Source organism: Ochlerotatus camptorhynchus, unplaced genomic scaffold (genome assembly GCF_037179485.1).
Source record: "Ochlerotatus camptorhynchus isolate MF236.1 unplaced genomic scaffold, CSIRO-AGI_Acam_v1.1 ptg000190l, whole genome shotgun sequence".
NCBI lineage: Eukaryota > Metazoa > Arthropoda > Insecta > Diptera > Culicidae > Ochlerotatus > Ochlerotatus camptorhynchus.
The window spans coordinates 958,982-984,110 of NW_027040680.1; the positions used below are offsets into that span (position 1 = coordinate 958,982).

At 38.5% G+C, this 25,129-nt stretch overlaps 1 protein-coding gene across 1 annotated transcript in view; it reads right to left on the reverse strand.

Annotated features, from left to right (window-relative positions):
• The window catches only part of LOC135702274 (ankyrin repeat domain-containing protein 11), an 85,639-nt gene extending 60,661 nt beyond the window's left edge, over positions 1–24,978 (reverse strand). Inside the window, exons 1-4 of the mRNA XM_065223298.1 lie at positions 24,904–24,978; positions 24,286–24,442; positions 24,023–24,208; positions 20,742–20,999 (exon numbers count right to left, since the gene is read on the reverse strand). Coding sequence (XP_065079370.1) covers positions 20,742–20,999; positions 24,023–24,208; positions 24,286–24,442; positions 24,904–24,924 — 622 coding nt within the window. The 5' untranslated portion in view covers positions 24,925–24,978. The remainder of the gene's footprint in view (positions 1–20,741; positions 21,000–24,022; positions 24,209–24,285; positions 24,443–24,903) is intronic.
• Positions 24,979–25,129: the final 151 nt, after the last annotated feature.

Genomic DNA, 25,129 nt, shown 5'->3' on the forward strand with positions numbered 1-25,129 from the left:
CAAAAATAAAAATCCACAAAGCATCGAAGGCGTAGGGTTGCCAGATGTGAATTTATGAAGTCAAATTTGATTCATAATTGTCTATCGAAAAATGTTTTTTAGTTATAGTAACTTCAAAAACTGGGACGACCAAAATTTTAGCAGTTCAGAAACTATCTTTTAATTAGTCTATAACACAAGTAGATGAAAATTGCTGTGTTTCTAGATAAAGGGTATACATTTCCATACAATTTTGAACGTTTTATTTGCAGAATTCCTGAAACGCTTTGGAAAACTTATTTCTGATTGATTTTACTATCATCTCGAAATTTGCAACATTAAAAAGACAATTTGCACCATCTTCAACCAGATGTTGCATAGACTGAACACCAAACCTACTGTGTTACCTGACTTATAACAAATATACGTTCTATACGAATACCCCGAATACAACGTATAGTTCGTCTAATTTTACATTGCAAATGCTATGCAAAATTAGACAAGTCATACGTTATATTCGGGGTATTCGTATAGAACGTATATTCGTTATAAGTCAGGTAACACAGTAGGGGCACGCAATAACCTTTAACTTCAACGCAGGCAACGGCTGTTATTAAATTAATTCCATTAACTACTGCTTTAATTACATTATTTACACAATGTAGAACATTAACTACTTTTTAACTCCATTAATTACAGTTTAAATTTCGTAATTAAAGTACACTAATTACATTTCCAAAACTTTAAATTACATTAAATACAAATAGATAATTTAAATTACCGTCAGTACTACTTCAAAACGCATTAATTACTTTAAGTACTTTTGATTGCATTTTAACTTCAACGCACCGGTTCTTTGTATTGCGTGCCCCTCGCACCAAACACTAGTCAACAGACCACAAATAACACCCAGTAAGGACATTTTCGGGTTGCGAAAAGTTCCACCAGCTGGACAATGAAACTGGAACTACACGTTTGCAATCAGAAAGTTCCAATTTCATGAACGATGTCGCAACACTGTCCGAGATTTGTGCTGTAGAAAATTTGAAGAGATAGGACATATCTGCCGCCATGACGGTTATTTTTGGACTCTTCAAAAAATCACCTTAACAGGGCTGGTAGTGCTGATGCGATATAATAGTAGTGACTTTAGTGACTAAAATTACGGAAATGGGGACCAAATAGTGACTTGTAAATACTAAATAAGTAATCATTTATATGGTAACTTAGAGTCTGAACCATTTGGTGGATTTTTTTTTAACTTTTGGTAAAAATTTGATAGATGGAATGTTATCGATTAGCTTTGCTATCCGAGCGTGGTTATTTCTGACAGACAAGAAGTTAAATTTTAACAACCGTGGCTGAGTTCTTGTCGATAACCGGTTGATCGACAGCACAGGGATTTTCGAACATAGATCATCACTTTCGAAATGCCACTTTTAACCACGAGTTAAGTTTAACTCTAAACTTTAAACTTTTTATGTTATGGAACATAAAATCAACATTTTATTATTTCCTTTAATTAACTCGAATCTCACAATGAAATCTCATGTGAAGAGCATTTGAAATGATTTGAATAATTAACTTTTGTTTACGTTACACATGATGACTAGCAAATAGTAATTCCCATTTTTTATGATCTTGAATTTGATCTGCATTCGAAATATTTAAAATTTTGATGTATCTTGGTAGATAACTTTGATAATTCGTTAAGAACTTTTCACCTTGGTTTATTCTGAAATTCTAGTGTAAAATTTGTTCCTATGGTATGGTTAATTTATTTTTCCCGGATCTCTCGTCGAATTCCCGGGTTTTTCCCGGTTACTTTTCAAATTCCCGGATATTTCCCGGTATTCCCGGTTTCCCCGGTTTGCTGGCCACCCTGATCGTACCACTCCAGGACAACATTTGAATAGTGGCACAAAGCTAGATCTGGCCAGAAGATCGTAGGGCCCTCGTGTTGCTTCAGCAGAGGAAGCAGACGCTTCTGTAGATTCTCCTTGAGGTAGATCTCCCCGTTTACAGTCCTGGTAGTCACGAACGGTGCACTCCGTTTGCCACATGAGCAGATCGCTTGCCAAATCATGTATTTCTTGGCAAACTTTGAAAGTTTCTGCTTCCTTACTTTCTCCGGAACATCAAACTTGTGCTTTTCGGTGAAGAACAGTAGCCCCGGAAGCTGCCGGAAGTCCGCATTGACGTAAGTCTCATCATCCATGATGAGATAATGAGGCTTCGTCAGCATCTGGGTGTACAGTTTCCGGGCCCGTAACTTTCCTACCGTATTTTGCCGTTCGTCACGATTTGGAGCCTTCTGCACTTTGTACGTATAAAGTCCCTGTCGGTCCTTGGCTATCTGAACGAAAGACTTGGACAGATTCAACTTTTTGGCCACATCCCTGACCGAAGCATTGGGATTCAGTTTAAACGCTTTCACGACACGCTTGTGATCCTAATCACTAATAGAACATCCATTTTTTTGGGTATCAAGCTGGAGCTGCGTGTCAGCTTGGTTTTCAAGACTTGACCCATTTGAATAAATTTTGCTTCTATCTTTGACAATACAACAGTAGGACTAGCCTACGTTGACAGCTTGAACACTGGATTCCGTGTGTATTGTTTCAAGATAGTTATAGAAAAAATGCTGTGACGTGTGCGCGTAGAAACATCCGCGTAGTAGAGGAAATGACTCTAATGTTGGACTATGGATCTAAGATTGGGTACATCGCTAAAAATCTGTTATTTATCAATTTTATCTAGATGAACGCGTCATTGGGACGGTGCTAATGGATATTTTTGGTCGCTATTGAAAATATAGTCAATTGCTGAATTGACCGCCGTCATTTTGGGTCGGGAATAATCGTGTCTTGATGATAATAGAAGAGTGTTAATTTATAATATTTGGTGAAAAGTACGATGGAAAAAATCTACATATGTTTTCACGTAGCATTGACGTGCCAATTATTTTGAATGTACTTTGTTTGTGTGGTAGAAATTTTCTGCTACTATTCTATCACTTTCACTATAATTTTAAACTATAACAGATACGTATTTCGTTTACTACTCGCAAACTTCTTCAGTGTCTAGTCATAGACTATGAAAGTGAATTAGTGAAAGTGAAAGTGATACAATAGTAGTAGTAGAATTAAAGGGATAACGCTCATCAATCAATTTAGAATATTAAATGTTGCCTAATTTCAAGACTTTGTTGCATTGATGATGAAATATACAAATAATTAATTTAGTTTTTTTTATAAGATTCAATTTTAAAATTTGCATGAAAAAAATGCAGATTTTGCAATGTTTGCGACATGAACAGATTCTGTAACGTGGTCGCCGGACGGTTTTTAAAATAATTTGGTAATTTTTATATTAGCCTAATTATTGAACAAAGTTTATTTTCCGAAATGTATTGTGTCTAGAAAATCATCTCGTGAAATGTTTATTCAAAAATATGCATTCTGGTAAAACTTGCTAGTACGCTGCGTCTATTGCAAGAACTGCCATAACATTTGTTTGATGAAACATAAGCAGAGGATGTAATAAATCCAACCAACATGTAAGAAAAATTATTTTGCGTTTATATGCTTAGGAACAGTCCATAAAGATAAATATGGCACACCTTACTCACCAATGTGAGTCGTGAATGTAAGACTGGTAGCCCTACGAGGAAAATGCCCTAAAAACACGCTTTATGTTAACGTTGTGCTGTTGAGAGCTGTCGACCAGTCCAATGAGTTCTCGCGCGAGTATGGAACGAAAAGGACATCGGCCAGCAGCGCGGAGAACTGGCTATCATCAGAACAAAAAGAAGCAACACGCATTAATCTTGCCGATAACCTTTACATCGAGCCATTTAAATTATTTATTACTTCTACTACCGAGGAGAGCAAGTCATGGAGATGCACGACTAATACATACCTACGAGGGTTTGCGTTCACTTCTCTCTCACTTTTATTTAGACACGTCGCCGAGCGGTGTATCATTTCAATTAGCTTTAATTAACGCTCCATCTGCTCAATTATATCACCGCACTCGTACGGCTCACAGCGCTAAATCATAAATGGGGTGTAGTTTCAAACTGTATGAAAAACTTTGATTTCGGCCAGCAATTTCAAACAAAAGCCGTATGAAATTCAAATCAACTCCCTTCGTATTAAAGTTCGTTTTATGGCCATAAAAAGAGAACTTTAGTCGGCAATGTTGGGTCCCAGGCAAAATGATTGAAAATGACGGTACACTTTGCTTTCTGTGTTGAGCTCTCCACGAATGATCATATTTTCCGACAAAAAGCACCGCATACACATTCGAAGAACGCTAAGCAGAACTTGAAGTTCATTCGGAATCTTCCGGGGATCGTTGTGTTGGTTGGTTTGTATGTCTTATAATAAAGAGAATTCAAAATAAAGCCCCAACCGAGTCAAGTCGAGCAGTGTTGAGTTATTACGCTCATTAAAGTTTTGCAGAATTTGCATAGTGTGGAGATTGTGGAAGGCGATATGAAGGCCAGAGATTCTAAACATAGGCCAGAGTTGCAAACCACTACCCAGACTGATGAACAGAGGAGAGCGATGGATCCTACCGCGAGCGATGGGAAAAGAAATGATAAATGTTTTAAATATAAAAGGCAGGGTCTGTTGTTGGGTGCGCTTTGCTTTGCGAACAATCGCCAATGTGCCGATTGGTAGGTATTTGCTTATAAATTTATTGAATCCATCATGTCGCACGACGTTTCACCGCGGTACGAATTCGCCCAAAATTAAACGTGAATTCCTTGAAATCAAGTAGCTAACATAGTATATAAAAAGTGGGAATCGCACGGATTTATCAGAAAATGGGACAATATTTGGACCGAAAAGGGGAAATGTTCGGTGGCGTAAAATGCTGTTGCACACTGATAACCAAATATCGAAGGGGATTTCAATGTGGAGTAAAAGTCATTGGAGACAGCATGTGAAAATATGTCACGTATTAAATTTTTATTATTCAGGTTGAGATAACATCAATCGATGCAATCCAAGATGGTTGTTGATTACTTTGTTTTTATTATGACCGTAATTTAAATTACACGAAACATACATTTGGAAAAGCTTAGTTACAAGTTACCCTTTGAAAAAAAGGATTTAAAAAAATAATAATGTATCATCTTTAGCTATTTATGTTCCTGCTGGTATAAATTCTATGTTTTTACTAAACATAATAAAACACATTATGAGATGCTAATGAATAAAAGGGACATAGCTTTTTTGAAACATTATTCTAAAAAAATGTGCATTTTAATTTGAATTGTAAATTAACTTCCAAACGAACGAATAACGATGCTTTAAAAAAAAATCATTATAGTCACTTAAATACTCTTGGGTCATCAGTGACTTGTAATTTGAGGTTATCATTTTTAAGAAAAATAATACTGAAAATAATTCGTGTTAGGGGTAGTTCAAAAGAGTTTGAGGAAATTTTTCAGGTAATTCCAACGAAAAATCCAAGAATACTGAAATCTGAATTCTGAGCATAGTTAAAACCAAATTTTGAAGAAAATTTCTAAGTAATTCTGAGGACTATTCCAATGATATTCCGGTGATATTTTTTAGAAAACTTATAAGAGATTTCCAAGGAAATTATGAAGAGCATTTCAAAGAATTAACGGGAATTCAGTGAAGAGCTAAAAAGGAATTCCTCTGGTAATCCATGAAAATTTCAGAAGCGCTAAGCGCATGCTGAGGAGAACTTCAAATGATATTTTCATGAGTACTTTTCAGGGAATTGATAGCATTATTAATAATATGAGACTCCTCATTGAGGAGCATTGCATAGTTTTTTTTTTTTTTTTTTTTTTTCTTTATTTGTTCCAAATTTAAAATAAATTACATTTCATTTTAACCTAGGTGCTCCAGTTACTGCAGTAACGTACCAGCCTTAATTGTTATGATATATATCTAAGTGTTTTTACATTGTTCATGTCTTGGCAATTCAGTATTTTAAACAGGTTTTTTAAGCTGCATGTCAGTATAACAATTGATATCTTTAAACTAAAAACTAAAACTAAATCTTATCTAAGTATAAAGGGAGTTAATCGTTGCAATTGAGGATTGCAACGATTTTTGCCTGAAATTATTAATTATTTTGTTGGACATTTGTGCTAAAGTCTCAACATTCGAAATTCTATGTACTTCGGTTGTACTGTACCAGGGAGGCAACTTCAAAATCATTTTCAGAATTTTGTTCTGAATCCTTTGAAGTGCTTTTTTCCTGGTAGTGCAGCAACTAGACCATATTGGCACAGCGTAAAGCATGGCCGGTCTAAAAACTTGTTTAAATATTAGAAGTTTATTCGTCAGGCAAAGTTTGGATTTCCTGTTTATAAGAGGAAACAAACATTTAATATATTTGTTACATTTGGCTTGAATGCCCTCAATGTGATCTTTAAAAGTTAATTTTTGGTCAAGTATTAATCCAAGATATTTCACTTGGTTTGACCAGGAAATTGGAACTCCGTTCATAGTGACTATGTGACTACTACTAGGTTTCAAAAACGAAGCTCTAGGCTTATGTGGAAATATTATAAGTTGAGTTTTGGAAGCGTTGGGAGAAATCTTCCATTTTTGTAAATAAGAAGAGAAAATATCTAAACTTTTCTGCAGTCTGCTGCAAATAACACGAAGACTTCTTCCTTTAGCGGAAATGCCTGTGTCATCAGCGAACAAAGATTTGTGGCAACCCTGAGGCAAATCAGGGAGGTCCGAAGTGAAAATGTTATACAATATAGGCCCAAGAATGCTACCCTGAGGAACTCCTGCCCTAACAGGTAGTCGATTAGATTTGGAATTTTGATAATTTACTTGAAGAGTTCTGTCAGTTAAATAATTTTGAACTAATTTCATAATATAAAGTGGAAAATTAAACTTTTTCAATTTAGCAATCAAACCTTCATGCCAAACACTGTCGAATGCTTTTTCTATGTCTAGAAGAGCAACTCCAGTTGAGTGGCCTTCAGATTTGTTTGAACGAATTAAATTGGTAACTCTCAAGAGTTGATGAGTAGTTGAATGCCCATGGCGAAATCCAAACTGCTCATTTGCAAAAATTGAGTTTGTATTGATGTGAAGCATCATTCTATTCAAAATTATCTTTTCAAAAAGTTTACTTATTGAAGAAAGCAAACTTATTGGACGGTAGCTAGAAGCTTCAGCTGGATTTTTATCCGGCTTCAAAATTGGAACAACTTTTGCATTTTTCCATTTATCAGGAAAGTATGCCAAATGGAAACATCTGTTAAATAATTTTACCAAGAAAGACAAGGTACTCTCTGGGAGTTTTTTGATGAGGATATAGAAAATTCCATCATCACCTGGAGCTTTCATATTTTGAAAATTTTTAGTTATAGACCTTACTTCGTCCAAATCAGTCCCCCAGGAATCATCAAAAATATTTTCCCGAGAGAAAATATTCAGAAAATCCCGAGCAACCTGATTCTCAATAGGACTAGTAAGACCCAAACTGAAATTATGGGAACTCTCGAATTGCTTAGCAAGTTTCTGAGCTTTTTCCAAATTTGTGATCAAAATTTTACCACCTTCTTTAAGCGCTGGAATAGGCTTTTGAGGTTTTTTCAAAATTTTTGTGAGTTTCCAAAAGGGTTTGGAACTCGGGTCTAATTTAGAAATATTATTTTCAAAAGTTTTGTTCCTCAGGACAGAGAATCGCTTTTTAATTTGTTTTTGCAAATTCCGCCAGATAACTTTCATGGCAGGATCGCGTGTTCTTTGATATTGTCTCCTACGGACATTTTTAAGACGGATCAAGAGCTGAAGATCATCGTCTATTATAATTGAATCGAATTTAACCTCGCATTTTGGTACTGAGACAGCTCTTGCTTCAACTATAGAAGTAGTCAGAGATTCAAGAGCATAATTAATTTCATCTTTGGTTTGCAAAGGAATGTTTGGATCGAAGTTATATTCCATAAATGTTCGATACTGCTTCCAATCAGCTCTATGGTAATTGAAAGTAGAGCTGTTGGGATTACAAATTATTTCTTGGGATATTTCAAAAGTTACTGGAAGGTGATCAGAACCGAAGTCAGCATGGGTAACCAATTGGCTACAAAGTTGACATGAATCAGTTAAGACCAAATCAATAGTGGAGGGATTTCTTGCAGAAGAAAAGCATGTTGGGCTGTTTGGATATTGAATAGTGTAATAACCTGCAGAACAATCATCAAACAGAATATTACCATTGGAATTGCTTTGAGCATTATTCCATGAGCGGTGTTTTGAATTAAAATCACCAATAATGAAGAATTTAGACCTATGACGGGTAAGTTTCTGGAGGTCACCCTTGAGAAAATTCTTTTTCTGGCCTACGCATTGGAATGGCAAATAGGCAGCTATAAACGTAAGTTGTCCAAATTTTGTTTCAACAGAAACTCCCAAAGTTTCAAAAACTTTGGTTTCAAATGAAGAAAGAATTTTATGTTTGATTCGTCTATGAATAATGATGGCAACGCCACCACAGGGTCCATCAAGACGATCATTTCTATAAATCAAGTAATTTGCGTCCTTCTTAACCTTATGGTCAGGTTTAAGGAACGTTTCAGTTATAACGGCAATATGCACGTTATGAACTCGCAAAAAGTTAAATAGCTCGTCTTCATTATCTTTAAGAGATCGAGCATTCCAATTTACAATATTTAATGCTTTAAAATCCATTACTGAATTTTAAAGTCATGACAATATTATTTGCAAATTTTACTCCAGTTTGAATAGCATCAAACATGGAGTTAGATTTAAGCATATCAGAAATCATGTCAATTAATGAATTCTGTAAAAATTCCATTTTGGGGGCAGTAATGCTTCCTAAGTCAAAATTGTCAAAATTTCCGTTAGAACGTTGGTTAGTATTTTGATTTCTACCCGCTGCAATAGCAGCATAGGTAGCTCCATTAACTCGCTGAACATTGTTAGCAGCGAGGGGAGTAGGTACAGATGAAACATTTGAAGCAGGGAAGATATTTGTACCTACGGGTACGAATGTAGAATTTGTTCCTCGCTGACCGTTGTTAACAGCAGAGGAATTTGTACCTGGTCGGAAACGTGGAGCGTTTCCTACCTGACGGTTAGAACGAGATTGTAGGATCGCTTTGCGAGTCTTACATTCCCAAAAATTGGATTTGTGGTTTTCACCACAATTTGTACATTTAAATTTCTTAGGATCTTCTTTCACAGGACAGTCGTCCTTTGCGTGAGAGGAATCACCACAATTCATGCATTTAGCTGGCATGTAGCAATTTTTAGTTCCGTGACCCCATCCCTGGCACTTGCGGCACTGGGTGAGGTTTTGGAAATTTCCTCCAGTCTTCCTGAAGTGTTCCCACTTCACTCGGACATGGAGCATAAGGCTAGCTTTTTTCTAAGGCCTTAAGGTTGTTTAGTTCACTAGACTTGAAGTGAACTAAATAAAAATCATTAGAAATCCCGTTGCGCGAATCGCCAGGACGGGATTTCATTTTCATTTTGATTACTTGGAGTGGCACAACTCCAAGTAATTTTGCCAGTTCATCTTTGATCTGATCCAGGGATTCACCACTGGGCAGTCCTTTCATGACAACCTTGAACACACGTTCAGTTTTGGTGTCGTAAGTAAAAAATTTGTGCTTCTTCTCAGTAAGATACTTGAGAAGACATTTAAATCCGTCCAAGGTTTCAGCCAATACACGGCATTCACCCCGACGTCCAATTTGTAGTGAAAACTTAACTTTCACGAAATTCAAAAGTTCCATGCGAAGAGCATGGAAATCGGTAGTGGTTATCACAATAGGGGGAATCTTTTCCTTCTTGGCATTAAGCCGGGAAAGTTTACTAGAATTTTTCTTGGATAATGGATCATTCTCATCATCCGTGAGCAAATCAAATTGATTACTCAAATTAATTTCATCAGAAGGGGGGTCAAGAGTTTGCCCCTTTCTTTTGCGTTTAGGCGCCATGGCGGCAGTAAATTTTTATCCAAATCGACTTCCAAGCAGATTACTATAAGAATCTGAAGGATCGAAGAGGAATTTTCCAAATCGATATCCAAGAAGGATTACCTCGGGTAGGGTCCAAACAAGGATCGAAGAGGAATAAGAGTTGAACAAGGTAGAAAATTTTTACAGGTTGAGCACTGAAAAGTGCTGTTTAAATTTGTTGTAGCTTTAGGTAGTAGTAACACTTCCTTCAGCAAAAAGCAAATAGATCCGCACGGCAAGAGAGCACGATGCGGACTGGAGCATTGCATAGTGAATTCTGAGAGTGTTCTGCAGAAGATTTTCACAAGGTGGCAAGTGAATTTCTGATTTTTTGATTCCTGGGCTTTTCTCGGTGTTCTTGGTTTCTTCTATAAAAAATCCGGCTTTTTGAACAAAGCTTTAAATCTATCAGTTTTGCAAATTTCCTTTAATTTTTCTACATGTTTTTTCTACATGAGAGAAATGTATTAAGTATATTATATAGGAGAAATGACGGCTTCGGCATGACAGACTATTTTCGGCAACCCAAATTGAAACGCTAATTTCACTAAATTTTCTAATGAAAACACTTCGCTGAATGCATTCAAACGATTCTGTAGGCTTTCAGCTTCAATTTGATTATATTTTTACCACTAAGAAACAGCAATCTAGCAGAGTTTTCTTGAAATGAAACACACGCACTACAAAATTCTGCCTATTTAGAGTTGCCGATGAAAGCACTGCTGTTTAACACGCAGTTCAAATAGAAAGGTTGCCTAATAAAAAGATGTTGCCTACAATAGTCGCTCTCACTAGAGAAGATTGGAGATTTGTAAAAGCGTTTAAAAACAGTTTTTGACAATTCCTTTGACTGAAATTGTTAGAGCAGCTGGCAGCAAAAGATTGTAAACAAACTAATACTGCATATGTGTGCGTTCTTTAGAGAAAAAGGCTATAGAAAGATGATCGCTGCTTAGGTTGCCGAGAATACGTAAATTCCCCTATGTATTTAGTGAAATACTTCAAATTATATGCTTCTATGAAAACTAAACTGGTTTGAAAAAAAAAAAACAGAAGTAAAATAATTATTGCAGTACCCAGTGTTCGGAAAATCATTCTCAGATCTCATTCATTAAGCCTCCCTGCGAGAATAAACTCACGTGCGAATGCGGCAAACAAAATTCACGCTTGAGATTCTCATGAAAATTCACGCACTCACACTCACAACGCCGAAAAATCATTCCAGCTTTAAACTCATAAAAACAACTCAAACGTCAATTTATATCATGCCTATGCATGTTGTGTTAGTTTTCCAACCCCTGATGCACAAACAATAGTAATAACAATGAATAACGCCAAAATATAAAGCAATGAATTTATGAACCTGAAAACTCATCGGTGATTTTTGCGACGTTGAATTTTGCAAGGCAAAACTCATAGGCGCATAAACTCATGCATGAGATTTGAGTTTTTGAGTTTTTCCGAACACTGCCAGTACGTATATTCAACGTTCGCTGGGTTGTGTCGACTTTTCACCAACCAAAGGACAATATCATGTGTCAAACCTGAAATGAAAAATATTTAAAATACATCAGTGCCCATCCGGCTCATGTCAACAAATTGAAATTTATTTTTGACAGATAAATATCCATTAACTGAGAATTTGTTTCAGTCCAAGGTTTTCCACTTAGCTAACGTCTACTGTAATTAAGCGGCTTAAGGCCAATTTCTTGACCACCGGTCAAGCCATAAGCCTGGTTTGGGTACATTGGTCCTTAGCGATATTGGCATTTATATGTCATTAACACTCCGAAACCGAAGCCTCGGTAAAATGTGTAACGGAAAACTTGCAATGTTTGAAAAATCATAGCTCAGCGATTTATTGACTAATTTAAAATTTATTGGCACTATCTGAAACAACATCCTTTAAAAATTTATTCGGTATCAATAGATTTAAAATCTATCGATAAATTGTAGTGCAATGATTTTTAAAACATCGTGTTCGGAGTGGTAAAAAAAGGCAACAGTTTTCATTCAACAACGAAATCTAATGAAAGCTCGCATTTTCTCTTGTCAATCACGTAGGGTTAAATACCCCATTTCCGGCCTATTAAGCACAACCCGCACTTAGTCTTTCTTAATCTATAGCAGTTTAGCACAGTTTTTATTAATGATTATTTACCTTTCCGTGCGTACCGTAAGATTTGATAAAGAGAAACCAATCGTTGAGATATTGTCAAAAGTCTAACACTGCTTCTTGACGCCAAACTCGGCCCACGGATTCTAAACTCGGCCTAACGCATTGAAACACCATTTTAACGCCAATGAATTCACTTCAGCCTATCGGATGAAGATAAAACATGATTCGGTCGAAGCGCTTCTTTTGTTTTGGGAATAATGAGTGCAAACCTTCATATCACACGTTTTCATTGACTTCGTTTGGTAGCTTATTAACTAAAGTATCGTACCAAAAGCATAATTGACATGTTAACTCTGCATTTATTTGAAGTTTTCTGCTCGATAGTAGTTCTCTACCCTATCCAGCACCGAAGGCAAGATTTGTGAACGTGCACGTAGATGTCAAATTTGACAATTTTGGATGGTTTGTTTCGGTTCACATTCGTAGTTAACTGCCGGCGCCGGTGGTGTAGTGGTAAGCGTTACTGCTTTCTAACACCCCAATGGGTCTGGGTTCAATCCCAGCCGAGGTCGGTGGGATATTTCTGAGGCATAAAAATCTCTGGTCACGTCTTCCTTCGGAAGGGAAGTAAAGCCGTTGGTTCCGGCCCATGTGTGTTTGAATGGGTTCGATATCCTACGCAGGTGTGGAAGCTGCCTTCCTGCATATTTGCTTGCCGTCAATGAATGGCAATCGATGTTCGTCGGTGATTGGCACTAGATTGCGGAACAGAGACCGACGTTAAATAAAGAAAAGAACATTCGTAGTTAACTGTTGTCATCACTTTTTTCTCTGGTGTTAAATGAAAGGGATACAACAAGATCAAATTGTGAGGTGCACTGCACTGATCTATATGAGCTTTCATCGTGTTTGTACTGAGAACATAAAGCAAAGTTGCGTTGTCATGACAGCAGCGACGAAAGCTCTGATGCTTTTCTGCTCAATTATCAAAGTGTATTGAATATTGCTGATTCACATATATTATCTTAGCAAGCATCAACATTTCACAAAAAAAGAAGAAGCAACATCCGCAGCTGTCAAACATAAACACAACCGGATAATAACTATCATTCTTCGAAGCCTCGTTTGAAGACAGATCGATCCCTCTTGATGCAATCGACCAGATCCGCTGGATTATCAATTGTATCAATCAGGCTATACTGGAACCACATGTAGCCCTAGAATCTACTGAATAATTGTGGAGACGGTGTCCTCATGAAATGAAATAGTGTATTAGTCCATAGGTTGGTTGGAGGATCTTCTTTTGCCAATGCACTGAAAATCAGTTTTAATTTATTTTTCTATTGAAATATTTCAAGATTTCTTTAATTTATCTTGCGAACTTCCACCTGAATTGTTATTTTGAATGTTTCCTTTCATATTTTATAAGTTATCATGCGAACAAGGTCTTCAGCTCGGTCTTCAAGGAACGATTTTGGTTCAGTGTTCGAAAATCTTAAAGCACACACTAAGATTATTTCACCGAAATCTGTGAAATTTTTTCCGAAATCTCAACAGCTGAACGTTCGGTGATTTTTCACAGATTTCACCGAATATCTGTGAAAAATTATAGGACATCTGTGAAAAATCACCGAACTGTTAACCGAACGTTTAGCTGTTGATAAAGGGTGATACGGTCAAAATTTGGTCAAGGGAAAAAGCGTGTAAATCGGTGAAATCGTTTATTTAAAAAATCAAATTAAATTTCTTTTTCAAGTTCAATTAGTATAAAATTCAGGAAAAATATTCAGTTAGGCTTCCGCTTTTCCAAATCCGAATTGCCGGGCCTTACGCTTGACCCCTGCCATCAGATTTTGTACAGGTACCTTGTCCACCTTCTTCGCCGCAGAAAGCCAGTTTGCCTTGAACTGCTGCTCGCCCTTAGCAGTTTTTTTGGTCTTCTTTAGGTTCCGCTTGACAATAGCCCAGTATTTCTCAATTGGGCGGAGCTCTGGCGTGTTGGGAGGGTTCTTGTCCTTGGGAACCACCTGCACGTTGTTGGCGGCGTACCACTCCATGGCCTTTTTACCGTAATGGCAAGATGCCAAATCCGGCCAAAACAGTACGGAACAACCGTGTTTCTTCAGGAAAGGCAGCAGACGTTTATTCAAACACTCTTTCACGTAAATTTCTTGGTTGACAGTCCCGGAAGCTATGAAAATGCTGCTTTTCAAGCCACAGGTACAGATGGCTTGCCAAACCAGATATTTCTTTGCGAACTTTGACAGTTTCATGTGCTTGAAAACATCTGCTACCTTTCCCCTTCCTTTTGCCGTATAAAACTCCTGTCCCGGAAGCTGCTTGTAGTCGGCTTTGACGTAGGTTTCGTCGTCCATTACCACGCAGTCAAACTTCGTCAGCATCGTCGTGTACAGCCTCCGGGATCGCGCTTTGGCCGTCGTATTTTGTTTATCATCGCGATTTGGAGTCACTACCTTCTTGTAAGTCGATAGTCCGGCTCGTTTTTCGGCTCGATGCACGGTTGTAGACGATACACCCAGCTTATTTGCGGCATCTCGGAGAGAGAGGTTAGGGTTTCGCTTGAAACTACCGGCAACTCTCTTTGTCGTCTCAGCGGCTTCCGGTTTTCGATTTCCCCCCGATCCAGACTTCCTGGCTGTCGACAAACGTTCCCCAAACACTTTAATTACATTTGTAACGGTTGATTTGGCAACTTTTAGCGATTTTGCCAACTTTGCGTGCGAGTAGCTCGGATTTTCGCGATGCGCGAGCAAAATTTTGATACGCTGCTCTTTTTGCTTGGACGGCATTTTGACAACTGAAGAGTGAATTCCAAAATCAAAATAGGAGCAACATTCTACACACACACACCTTCAAAATGAGGGGTGTTCAGGTTTTTTAAATGCAAAATTGAAAGAAATACGTCAAGTTGATATTGACCAAATTTTGACCGTATCACCCTTTATTTCGTTAAAATTTTACAGATTTCGGTAAAATAATCTTAGTGTGCAGCTGTCAGTGACGATTATCTATTTCGGTTGTCAAATCTGACGCCAAATGCTAATTTTTCTCTGAACTGGCAATATACCAGCCCAGCGGCGGGTGCGTAGGCAACATATGTTATACCATGACAGCGGGCCCAGCACAGCAAAATGAACGTTTTGAGCCCGGGACATGCTGCTTACTGTCAAACGCTGCTGTTGGTATAGGCCATGTCACTGGCCTGCAATATACAGATATATTATTTTGCACGCATCACACATAAATAGTGACGTTATCATTTCAAACCGACATGCATCTGTAAATTATTATTTTCCTGATTTGCTTAAAAATTCCCGGTTTTTCCTGGTAAAACAAAATTCCAAATTTTCAACAGTAAAGGGTGGAACGGCCAACAATTGGCCGACTCAAATTTGTCGATTTTTTTAAATCGTGCATTTAAAAAAACTTGAACACCCCTGCGTACGGAATGTTGCCTCTATTTTGTTTTTACCATTTTCCATTCAGTTGTCAAAATGACGTCGAAGCAAGTGGGAACAGCGTATCAAAATTTTGCTCGCGCATCAGCGAAATCCAAATTATTCCCACGCAGATTGATTGCGTCAGAAATTTTATTTTAATGAACGATGAACTATAAGTCAAGGCGGATTTCAAGCAGCTCCCAGGTTAAGAGTTTACACGGCTACCGGAAAAAGAAACACACTTAGAAATACCTAATTTTACACGTGACGGAATCCATCTTTGACACACAGGATGAGACGCAAACAAACATGTCATGTAAAATTAAGTGCTTCGAGACTGAAAAGTTCGGTACTCGACGAAAAGTACGTTTGATTGAGCTGAGTTTTGCGTCTATTACGACTCAATTTTATGTCAAAAATGACGCTCGTATATGTCAGTGTCAGAGCACCTAAATTTACATGAATTTTTTTAAGTGTGAAGGTTCAAGATAAGTTTAAGCAGAAAAAGTTGTCAAAGTTCCCGAAAAAATACTTGGTTTGGCAGGCGTTTCGCACCTGTGGGCTGAAAAGCGAAACTTTCGTGACAACTGGTATTGTCAACAAAGATATTTGAATAAGCACAGTTGTTCCGTGCTATTTTGGCCAGACCTCGCTTCCTGTCACTACGGGAAAATCGCTCAGGAATGATATACAGTGCTTTCCCGATTTTGTCAGCTTTTTTTCCCGATTTCGTCAGCCTGCGGATTTCACTAAATTTTTGAGTTATTAAACATGAATTCTCAAACTTTACGCTGTGAATAATTTTTATTCTTACACTTTACTGAAATGTGTGCTTTTTATTCAAATATCAATCAATTCAACGTACAGGTCTTTCATCCAATGTACCTTGTACATTTTAATTCATTTACATTCATTTAATATTCTCCTACTAAGAATTATTAGTTTTGAATTGCTGTATGCTGGAGAAATGATTTTTTTCTTTGTTTTCAATTTTAATAAAAACATTGCTTCATTGTCGACAAATATTTATTTTTATAGCGAATTCGTTTATTAGTGCGAAACCGAACTTTTTGTCAGTGCGAACCTCAACCTAAGCTAGGTTTTAAAAACAAACGATCAAACTGACGTTTGTCAGAAAACAAGCAGACCCAATCTTGATACCCGAGATCCAGGTTGGAACTGAATAATAAACGAATTCGCTATTAGAAAATAAAAAGAGCATACATTCTCTCTCTTCAATTCTCGAATTTAACGGAGATAAATAACATTCAATTGAAAGGGGCAATACTTCAACCTAATCAGCCCTATCAGCTTTTGTTTTGGATTGTCGGAGAGGCAGTTTGGATTCCGGAAAGGGAGACCAACGGTGGATGCAATTCAGTTCAGACAATGGTCGAGAGAGCCGAGAAGGCGTCCAAACAGAAGCTAAGTTGAGATCAATATTGCGCCGTGATAACGATCGACGTCAAGAATGCGTTCAACAGCGCAGCTGGAAAGCCATTGTCAAAGCGCTAAATATAATGAGGGTCCTTGACTACCTGTGCAGGATTCTGAGGAGCTACTTTCAGAACCTGGTTCTGGCCTACGAGACAGACATTAGGATCACAGCGGGAGGTCCACAAGGCTTCATCCTTGGTCCAACGCACGCCGTTGCCTCGATGCGCGTGTTGAAATTCCAGGGAGTGTTGATCGATGACCGGCTAAACTTCACCAGCCACGTCGAATATGTCTGTGAGAATGCTTCGAAGGCCATCAACACAATAGCTAGAATGGAGATCCAGCACTGGAAACGAAGTATACTCAAAGGAAACTGAGCAGTACGTTTCGACTCATGGATATGCGAGTCGTGAGTGCGTACAGAGCTATCTCATCGGAAGCAGTATGCGCTATCGCCGGAATGATCCCTATCGGCATCATCCGGCGGAGGGCAGCCAGTGCTACAGTCGGAGAGAAGCCTGTAGATTACGGAAAGTGGTGAAAGCGGAGACTTTGGCAAAGTGGCAATAGGTGGATAACGGTAGATGGACACATCAGTTATTACCGATCCTTTCGACCTAGGTAAACATAAAACACGGAGAAGTCAACCACCACCTGACGCAATTCCTGTCTGGCCACGGCTGCCTCAGGAAATACCTGCATCGGTTCGTACACGCAGCGTCGCCCCTCTGTCCGCAGTGTTTCAACGTGGATGAAACGCCGGAGCATATGGTCTTTGACTGTCCAAGGTGCGAGACAGTGCGAAGGGAGATGCCTGTGGAGAATTTCTTAACGTGGAGAATTTCGTCGATGAAATTTGTGCAGAGGAAGGCAATTGGCATGAAGAGATGAACAGTGATCTAGCAACATCAGTTAGCACTGAGAGTATGAGAAGTGCATGAGCACAGACCCCACGAATTAGTCGCTTCACCGTGATCCCGGGGGATCCAGGCAGAGGAGAGAGTAAGGAATGGGTTTTAGTGGAGCTGCACTAGCCAACTAGTGGATACCACCCCGTACCAACTTCACAGTTCGAAAAAGTAGTGTAAATTTCTGTTCAATATGATGCACATAAATGGAGTGTCACATATCATATAAGTTTACATTATTTATCATGTAAAGTTTTGACACATTTCATGCAATGTAGTAAATATTGTATACAAACCCATCTTTGTAAACAACATTGTTTACAAGTTGCTCGATTGCGTGAAATGAAATTCAAGTTTACGTGAATGAATGATCACATCACTATTAAAATTCAAAAATTTTATCTGTGTACATATGGTTATTATTTGTAAAAACTCTTCCAAACCATCATGTGCATCATACTGAACAGAAATTTACACTACTTTTTCGAACTGTGTAGAACAAGGAGGCGTAAAACGCACCCCGGTGTTTTATTGCCAACAGCGTTTTTTCTCATACTATTAAAAATTGATACAAACAATTTCCCAGATGACTGTTCTGCAGCTCTTCTTCGGGTGAAACTCCATTAAATTTGTAAATCAGCGCTGTTGGTCATATTATCCCATAGCACCCCGTACCCTATAATAATTTATTTATTCTGTAATGATTTTGATAAAAAAAATAATAGGACATTTTTTCCCGATTTTGTCAGCCTAAAATTTGAGAAGGGGCTGACAAAATTGGGAAAGCACTGTACCGCCAACAACGTGCAACCCAAGGACAAAAACCATCCAAACTCGCCGGAGCTGCACCCAATTGAAAAATATTAAACAATCGTTAAGCGAACCTCAAGAAAACACAGAAAACAGTTGGAAATAAGAAACATTTCAAAGCAAATCGACGATCAGCATCAAATATGGTTGATAAAACAGCGGTACAACATCTGATGGAAGGTGTGAAACAGTTCGCTTTTGAAAAATCGGAGGCCTTATAAAATAATTTTCCTGTATTTTGTAGTCATTGAACTTCAAAAAGAAATAAAGTTTGATCATTTATACAATAACATTATCAGTGTGCACTTAATCATGATTGACCAATTTTTAACCGTTCCACCCTTTATTATGGAGTAAATCATATAAGAATCACACAGAAAAAGGTCAAGATTCAAGGATTAGGAATTCAAAAACAAAATCTTTTTCAGCCTAAGGCTTCAAGATTTCATGTTTAGAAACTTATATGATCCTCTATTTAGAAAAATCTTCAAGGTCCAGGGTGTTTAATTTAACATTAATTATTCCGGACATGGAGCTGAGTATTAGGGAGAACATAAGGGAACGTGAGAAGTTTTCAAGTTCTTTGAGACTTCATTCTTCTAATTCTTGCATTTTCTTTCAAAAGTATCTAAATCACAGTGAATTCCGATTAGCAATTTCCCGGTTTTTTTCCTGTAATTTTGGAAATTTTCTCGGCTGTGAAAAATTTTCTATAAAATTTCACCGAAATCTCAACAACTGAACGTTAAGTAAACAGTTCGGTGATATTTCTCAGTATTCCTGTAATTTTTCACAGAGTTGAAATTTACAGGAAAACTGTGAAAAATCACCGAACGTGCAGCTGTTGAGTTTTCGGTAAATTTATGTGAAATATTCTTAGTGTGCATACAAATTAAGCATGCGACCGAAATCCGATATCACTAGGTTAAATAGGTAATTACTAAGTTAGCAGCATTTTTCCTGGACCTGTGTTCGAATTTTTCAAAACTTGTCTATAATTTAACTACCCTGAAAATATACTCAAAACTCTGAAAAGAATTTTATTAGAATATTCTCAAACACTTCCTTTTGAAGCCCAGCGTTTATTTCAGAATTCTTCTCTCCATGCTGGAGGTGGCTGAATTCGATTCCCGGTCCAGTTGGGTTGGGTTGTATGAGTGTTCTTGCCGCACAATTATACTAATACTAAAATGGTACAGGCATCGAAAGCTCTCAATTAATAACTGTGGAAGTGCATCTAGAAAACTAAGTTGAGAGTGCGCGATAAGCAGTAACCTTGTAATACGAAGAAGATGAAGAAAATCTGCAATGGAGACCCAAGCACAAGATCAAGAATTACCGCTCACTCCAAAAACAAACTTACAATATACAAGACCAAGGGCGGTACGAAGGCGAGTCAAAATCTAATACCTCAATATCTTGCTAGCCACATAGCGCGATAAATGGCCGTACTAACTAATATGTGTTGCAATTAATGTTGACGGAATTTTTGGATGTTTTTTTTTTAATCTATATTCTGGGGGTTATTCCGAAAGTCGAAGTGACTTTTGTCACTAACTAGAATAACCCCCTGTAATGATTATAACCTTCAAGATAGTGTAGAAATATAGTCCCTATACTAATAATGCACATCCTCGGGGTTCTCTTCTGGAACCTCACCTCCCCTTCCTATTACCTCTGTAATTAGGGGGACTCCCGTCTGAAGTCCTCACCCTTCGTTTTTAAGAGATGAACCAGCCCAAGGTTGAAAATCTCTCTAATAAAGCAAAAAAATAATAATAATGCACTGGATATTCGGCCATCATAGTATTCGACCGAATATCAGACTATTTGTTGACAAAATTTAGCATAAACACTTTGTCAGCCTTCTATTAGCTGAAAAAAGACCGAATACCAGCTAAAATTTACATGTAAACACCGAATACCTGGCTGAACAGCACTACTAAAACCAACCTCAATTTTTCATGATAACGTCGGGTTGGTGCTTGGACCGTATCATGGATAAGAAAAAGCATTCCACTCACCTCGTGCCTGCAGTAGGTAGTTGTACACGGCCGGTGCCGCAACGTCGCACGGCATCTTGCCTTTCTGATTTTTGAACGTTGGGTCAGCTCCACGCTCGATGAGCATCTTACATAGCTTAAGCTGCCCCACAATAGCTGCATCATGGAGGGGAGTATCATTTTCCAGTCCGGTGGCGTTGATGTTGGCACCAGCCTTGATTAACGCGAGAGCCACGTTGTAGTGGCCATGGTTGCACGCTTCGTGCAGAGGTGTCCAACCTGAAAAGGGAAATTGATGTTAGAAACAGCAAGTGTTTGAACAGGGTAGGTAATCAACGTCTTTTCGTTAACGCCTGCTATGCGAATTTTCCATTACAGACGGTAATGAAAAGACGTTATCCAGTTATCGATGTTTGAATGATAAGACAACGAAACCCCACCCCAAATCCTTCCATAATCCTATCCTTTGACAATGTACCCCTCTAACCGCGGGTAAGCCGCATGTATTCGGCCCAACTTCTACTTCTAAGTCTAGTAATTTCGTTGAACAATGAACAATGAATTATCGGCTCCGTAATGTTCACGCAATTGAGCCATCTAAATAAACGAAATATATTGAAAACAACCTGTATTTGAAGATACGAGAATACGGTAGAAGAGAGAACTCGTTTAGGAAAGGTCCTATATGCAAAATTTGAACTACCGTTGCACGTAAAAAACTGTCCCATGTTATTAAAAAACATTTAAAATATACGCTCTTTTCTAAATTAATTACTCAGCGTTGGGCTAATGAACAATAACTTCATAATGCCTTTTTAATGCAAACGCGACCATTTGTGTGAACCCGGTAATATCTCGTGATATCGTGAGATATCGATTTGATTTGTTCAGCAAAAATCAAGCTGAACATTGCATTAGGTCCTAAGTAACATTGACAGATTCTCTTCGTCGACTTTCTCTTTGTATCCCCATGGCCATGTAAAGAGATTCCCAGGTATTTTGAGCACACATATCGGTGAAATAAGCTATTATCTAGCATCTACTACGACAAACACAACAATAAACGGTTATGTGCTCAAGTTATTGACGAAAGAGAAAGTCGACGAAGAGAATCGATCAATGTTACTTAGGACCTAATGTAATGTTCAGCTTGAAATGTGCACACAAGCTTTTATAGTGGTAAACTCCTCCGAGTATAATACGCCAATCACGAAATATCCTTGATTTTGCTAAGCACCATGCCGTATTATTCTCAATTTTAATCTCGGATACAACTTTAATTACGCCGGCGTATTGGAGAAAATCTCGAATTTTCAAAAAGAACGCAGCCAAAACAAAATCTGCTCTCACCGCTCTCACACGAACATCAACTATCTTTTTTTCTGTTTATGTTTGTGGAATCCGATTCGCTGCAGCGGTTCCGACTGCAGCTAAGCCGGCGCTGGTGGTTTAGTGGTAAGCATGACTGCTTTCTCACCCCAATGAATCTGGGTTCAATTCCAGCCGAGTGGGGTATGGTGCGATATTCTACGCAGATGTGGAAGCTGCCTCCCTGTGTACATTCGATTACCGTCAATGCATGGCAATCGATGTCTGTCGGTGATTGGCACCAAGGTGGCTACATATAGGTGTTCTAATGTGTCAAATTCGTGATTCAGCCATGTTGGATTTTTGTATGGGACAGCGACCGAGTTTGTTTACAATTTGCTCTAAAACCGCATTTTTCCCCCCCGCGACCTCCTCGCCTATATAGTGACAAAGCTGTATCACCATTTATATACCCACCATGATTGGCACTAGATTGCGGAACAAATCAAGCTGAACATTGCATTAGGTCCTAAGTAACATTGACAGATTCTCTTCGTCGACTTTCTCTTTGCATCCCCACGGCCTTGTAAAGATAATTCCAGGTATTTTCAGCCCACAGATCGATAAAAGAAGCTTTTATCTAGCATCTAATATGACAAACACACCAAGAAACGGTTTTGTGCTCAAGTTATTAACGAAAGATAAAGGCGGACGGGATCATGAAGTTGGAAAATTGCTGGAATAAGTGTATCGAGAGCTAAAAGGGGACTATATTGAATAAAATTAATTGCACCATGCATGCATTTCTGACCGTCCTCATTCTGTCGCGTTGCGGTACTAATGTGCTTATGAATGAAGTAAAATGTAGGTTAACGGTAACGTTTGTTAATTGAATTGTGGATGTGTTTTTACTCTACGAATTAATTGATCAGGAAGATGCATAACACAACATCTTCTGAACATCTGAACGTCTAGCCGAAAGTTCTCGTCGCATGCTATCTGATCTTCAAAGAATTTAAATAAAGTTCTGTGAACTTATCGGACTTTGGAAAATCTCGGAGCTTCTCGTCGAAGGTTCCCTGAGCTTCTCGTTGGAAGATCTCTGTTCTTCTCAACAGAAGTTCTTTGAACCTCTGTTTGGAAATTCTCTTAACTTCTTGTCGGAAGTTCCCTGACCTTTTCTTCGAACTTCAGGGAATTAATTGTGACCTTCAGTGAAGTTATGTGAACCTTAGGGATTTTCGAACTTCAGGGAAGATCTGTAATCTTTTCGTTGGAAGTTCTGATTTTTTTTTTCGAATCGTTTGTTGGACTGTGAGCTTCTGTAAACTTCTTTTTAAGTTCAGAGCATTTCACCTGAAGCTCAGAGAACTTTACCTGAAGTTCAGAGAATTTTGCCTGAAGTTCAGAGAATTTCACATGAAATTCAGAGAATTTCGCCTGAATTTTAGACAACTTCGCTTGAAGTTCAGAGAACTTCCTTTTAAGATCCGAGCTTCCCTTGAAATAATCAGATCTTTCATAAATTGCATAGGAGCTCCTTAAAGCTCCTTCGGAGTAGGTCTGCAATCTTCAAGGAAGTATTGTAAACTCTAAAGAAGTTCAGCTCACTTCAGATTTGGAAACTTTTGTCAACGTGGTTGTGACTTGACTCGGAATATTCCATCGGATACAATAATGTTAGTGAGGAGCGACCCTGTATTGATGACCCCCCAAAAATATTGACAAACCTTCTGTCGTGTGGGGTGCATTTTTTATAGATCAAAATTCGATCCGCCAGACTATAAATATAGCGACTATAGTTTGTACTAGCTCGAAGTTGCTCGTACTTACTCGAATTTTTTTGTCAACAAAAATTGTTTTCAACCTACTTCCAGCTGTTTGTTCCAATGCACACTGGTTTGACTCGATTTACAATTTCCTTAATTTTTGCGACAAAACTCGAAATTTTAAACATGAAAAAACAAAATAAACCTCTCTAAACTGTTACTCACCCGCAAAATCCGTCACATTTGGATTGGAGCCCTGTTCCAGTAGCTTCTTGACCGTTTCCTGGTCGCCTTTCTTCGACGACAGGTGCAGCGCCGTTTCACCACGTTCGTTTATTCGATCGCGGCGTGAGTGTCCTCCGCCTCCACCACCCATTGTTGCAGCGGAACTGCTCGATCCGGGACTCATCTCTAAAAAAAAAAAAAACAAAACGAAAATCAAAACAAACCCCCTCGATGATTTCCGTACATTAACAATCCGCACTTACCGCCTTCGTTGCCCGGGCCCGACGAAGTCATCTGCATGAGCAGTGCCATTTGCTGTCGTTCGGACATCGGAGCCGTAACAGCTGGCCGTCCAGATCCACCCGATCCAGTGCCAGACGTTCCTCGTGGTCTCGATGTGGAAGGCATTCCGCTTACATCCTGTGCAAGGGCGAGCGATGTAAACAAACGGATAATTGAATGACTACACGCGATATACCGGCCACAATCACGACCAATCGGTTCCTGGAGAGGGCGTTATAGATTTCCCGTGAAGAAGGACCGCGCTAGGACGATTTCTAGCGTATTTGAAAGGATTTATTTCACTGCTAAAAAATCACACTCAACGACGCAGTCTGGAGCGTATCGACGAAACGTCAAACTCTGGCACCAAGCTGCTGCAGTTGATGGACCCAGGGAGGGGGCGGACGCGCGGTAGCAAAAACAGCTTTCCGAGCAGCAGACGGAAGAAAAGTTAACACGCAATATAAGGTACGGTTTTGTATGTAACACTTTTTCGATCACTATCAGGACGTAGAAAATTCGACGATGAACGGGAAAAGGAATGATTGGATCTGATTTGGCCGGCGAAACTGGAAAAATGTGATTAAAACGGTGCTCACTTTCTTTTGGAAGTTGTTCATTTCAAATTGACAAATGCAGAATGCTCCGTTCGTTTTTTTTTCTTTCGGTCGGTAGCTGGCAGTTGTCGATGCTGTCGGTTTTATTTTTCGGTCAGTAGTGCGGACGCAAACCAAATGTTTGCCGAATGCGGTGAAAGAGTACACGTTATTCCAAAACTACCCAAATTTTGGGTAGAATCCACCTACACGGTCAAAACTGAATCTA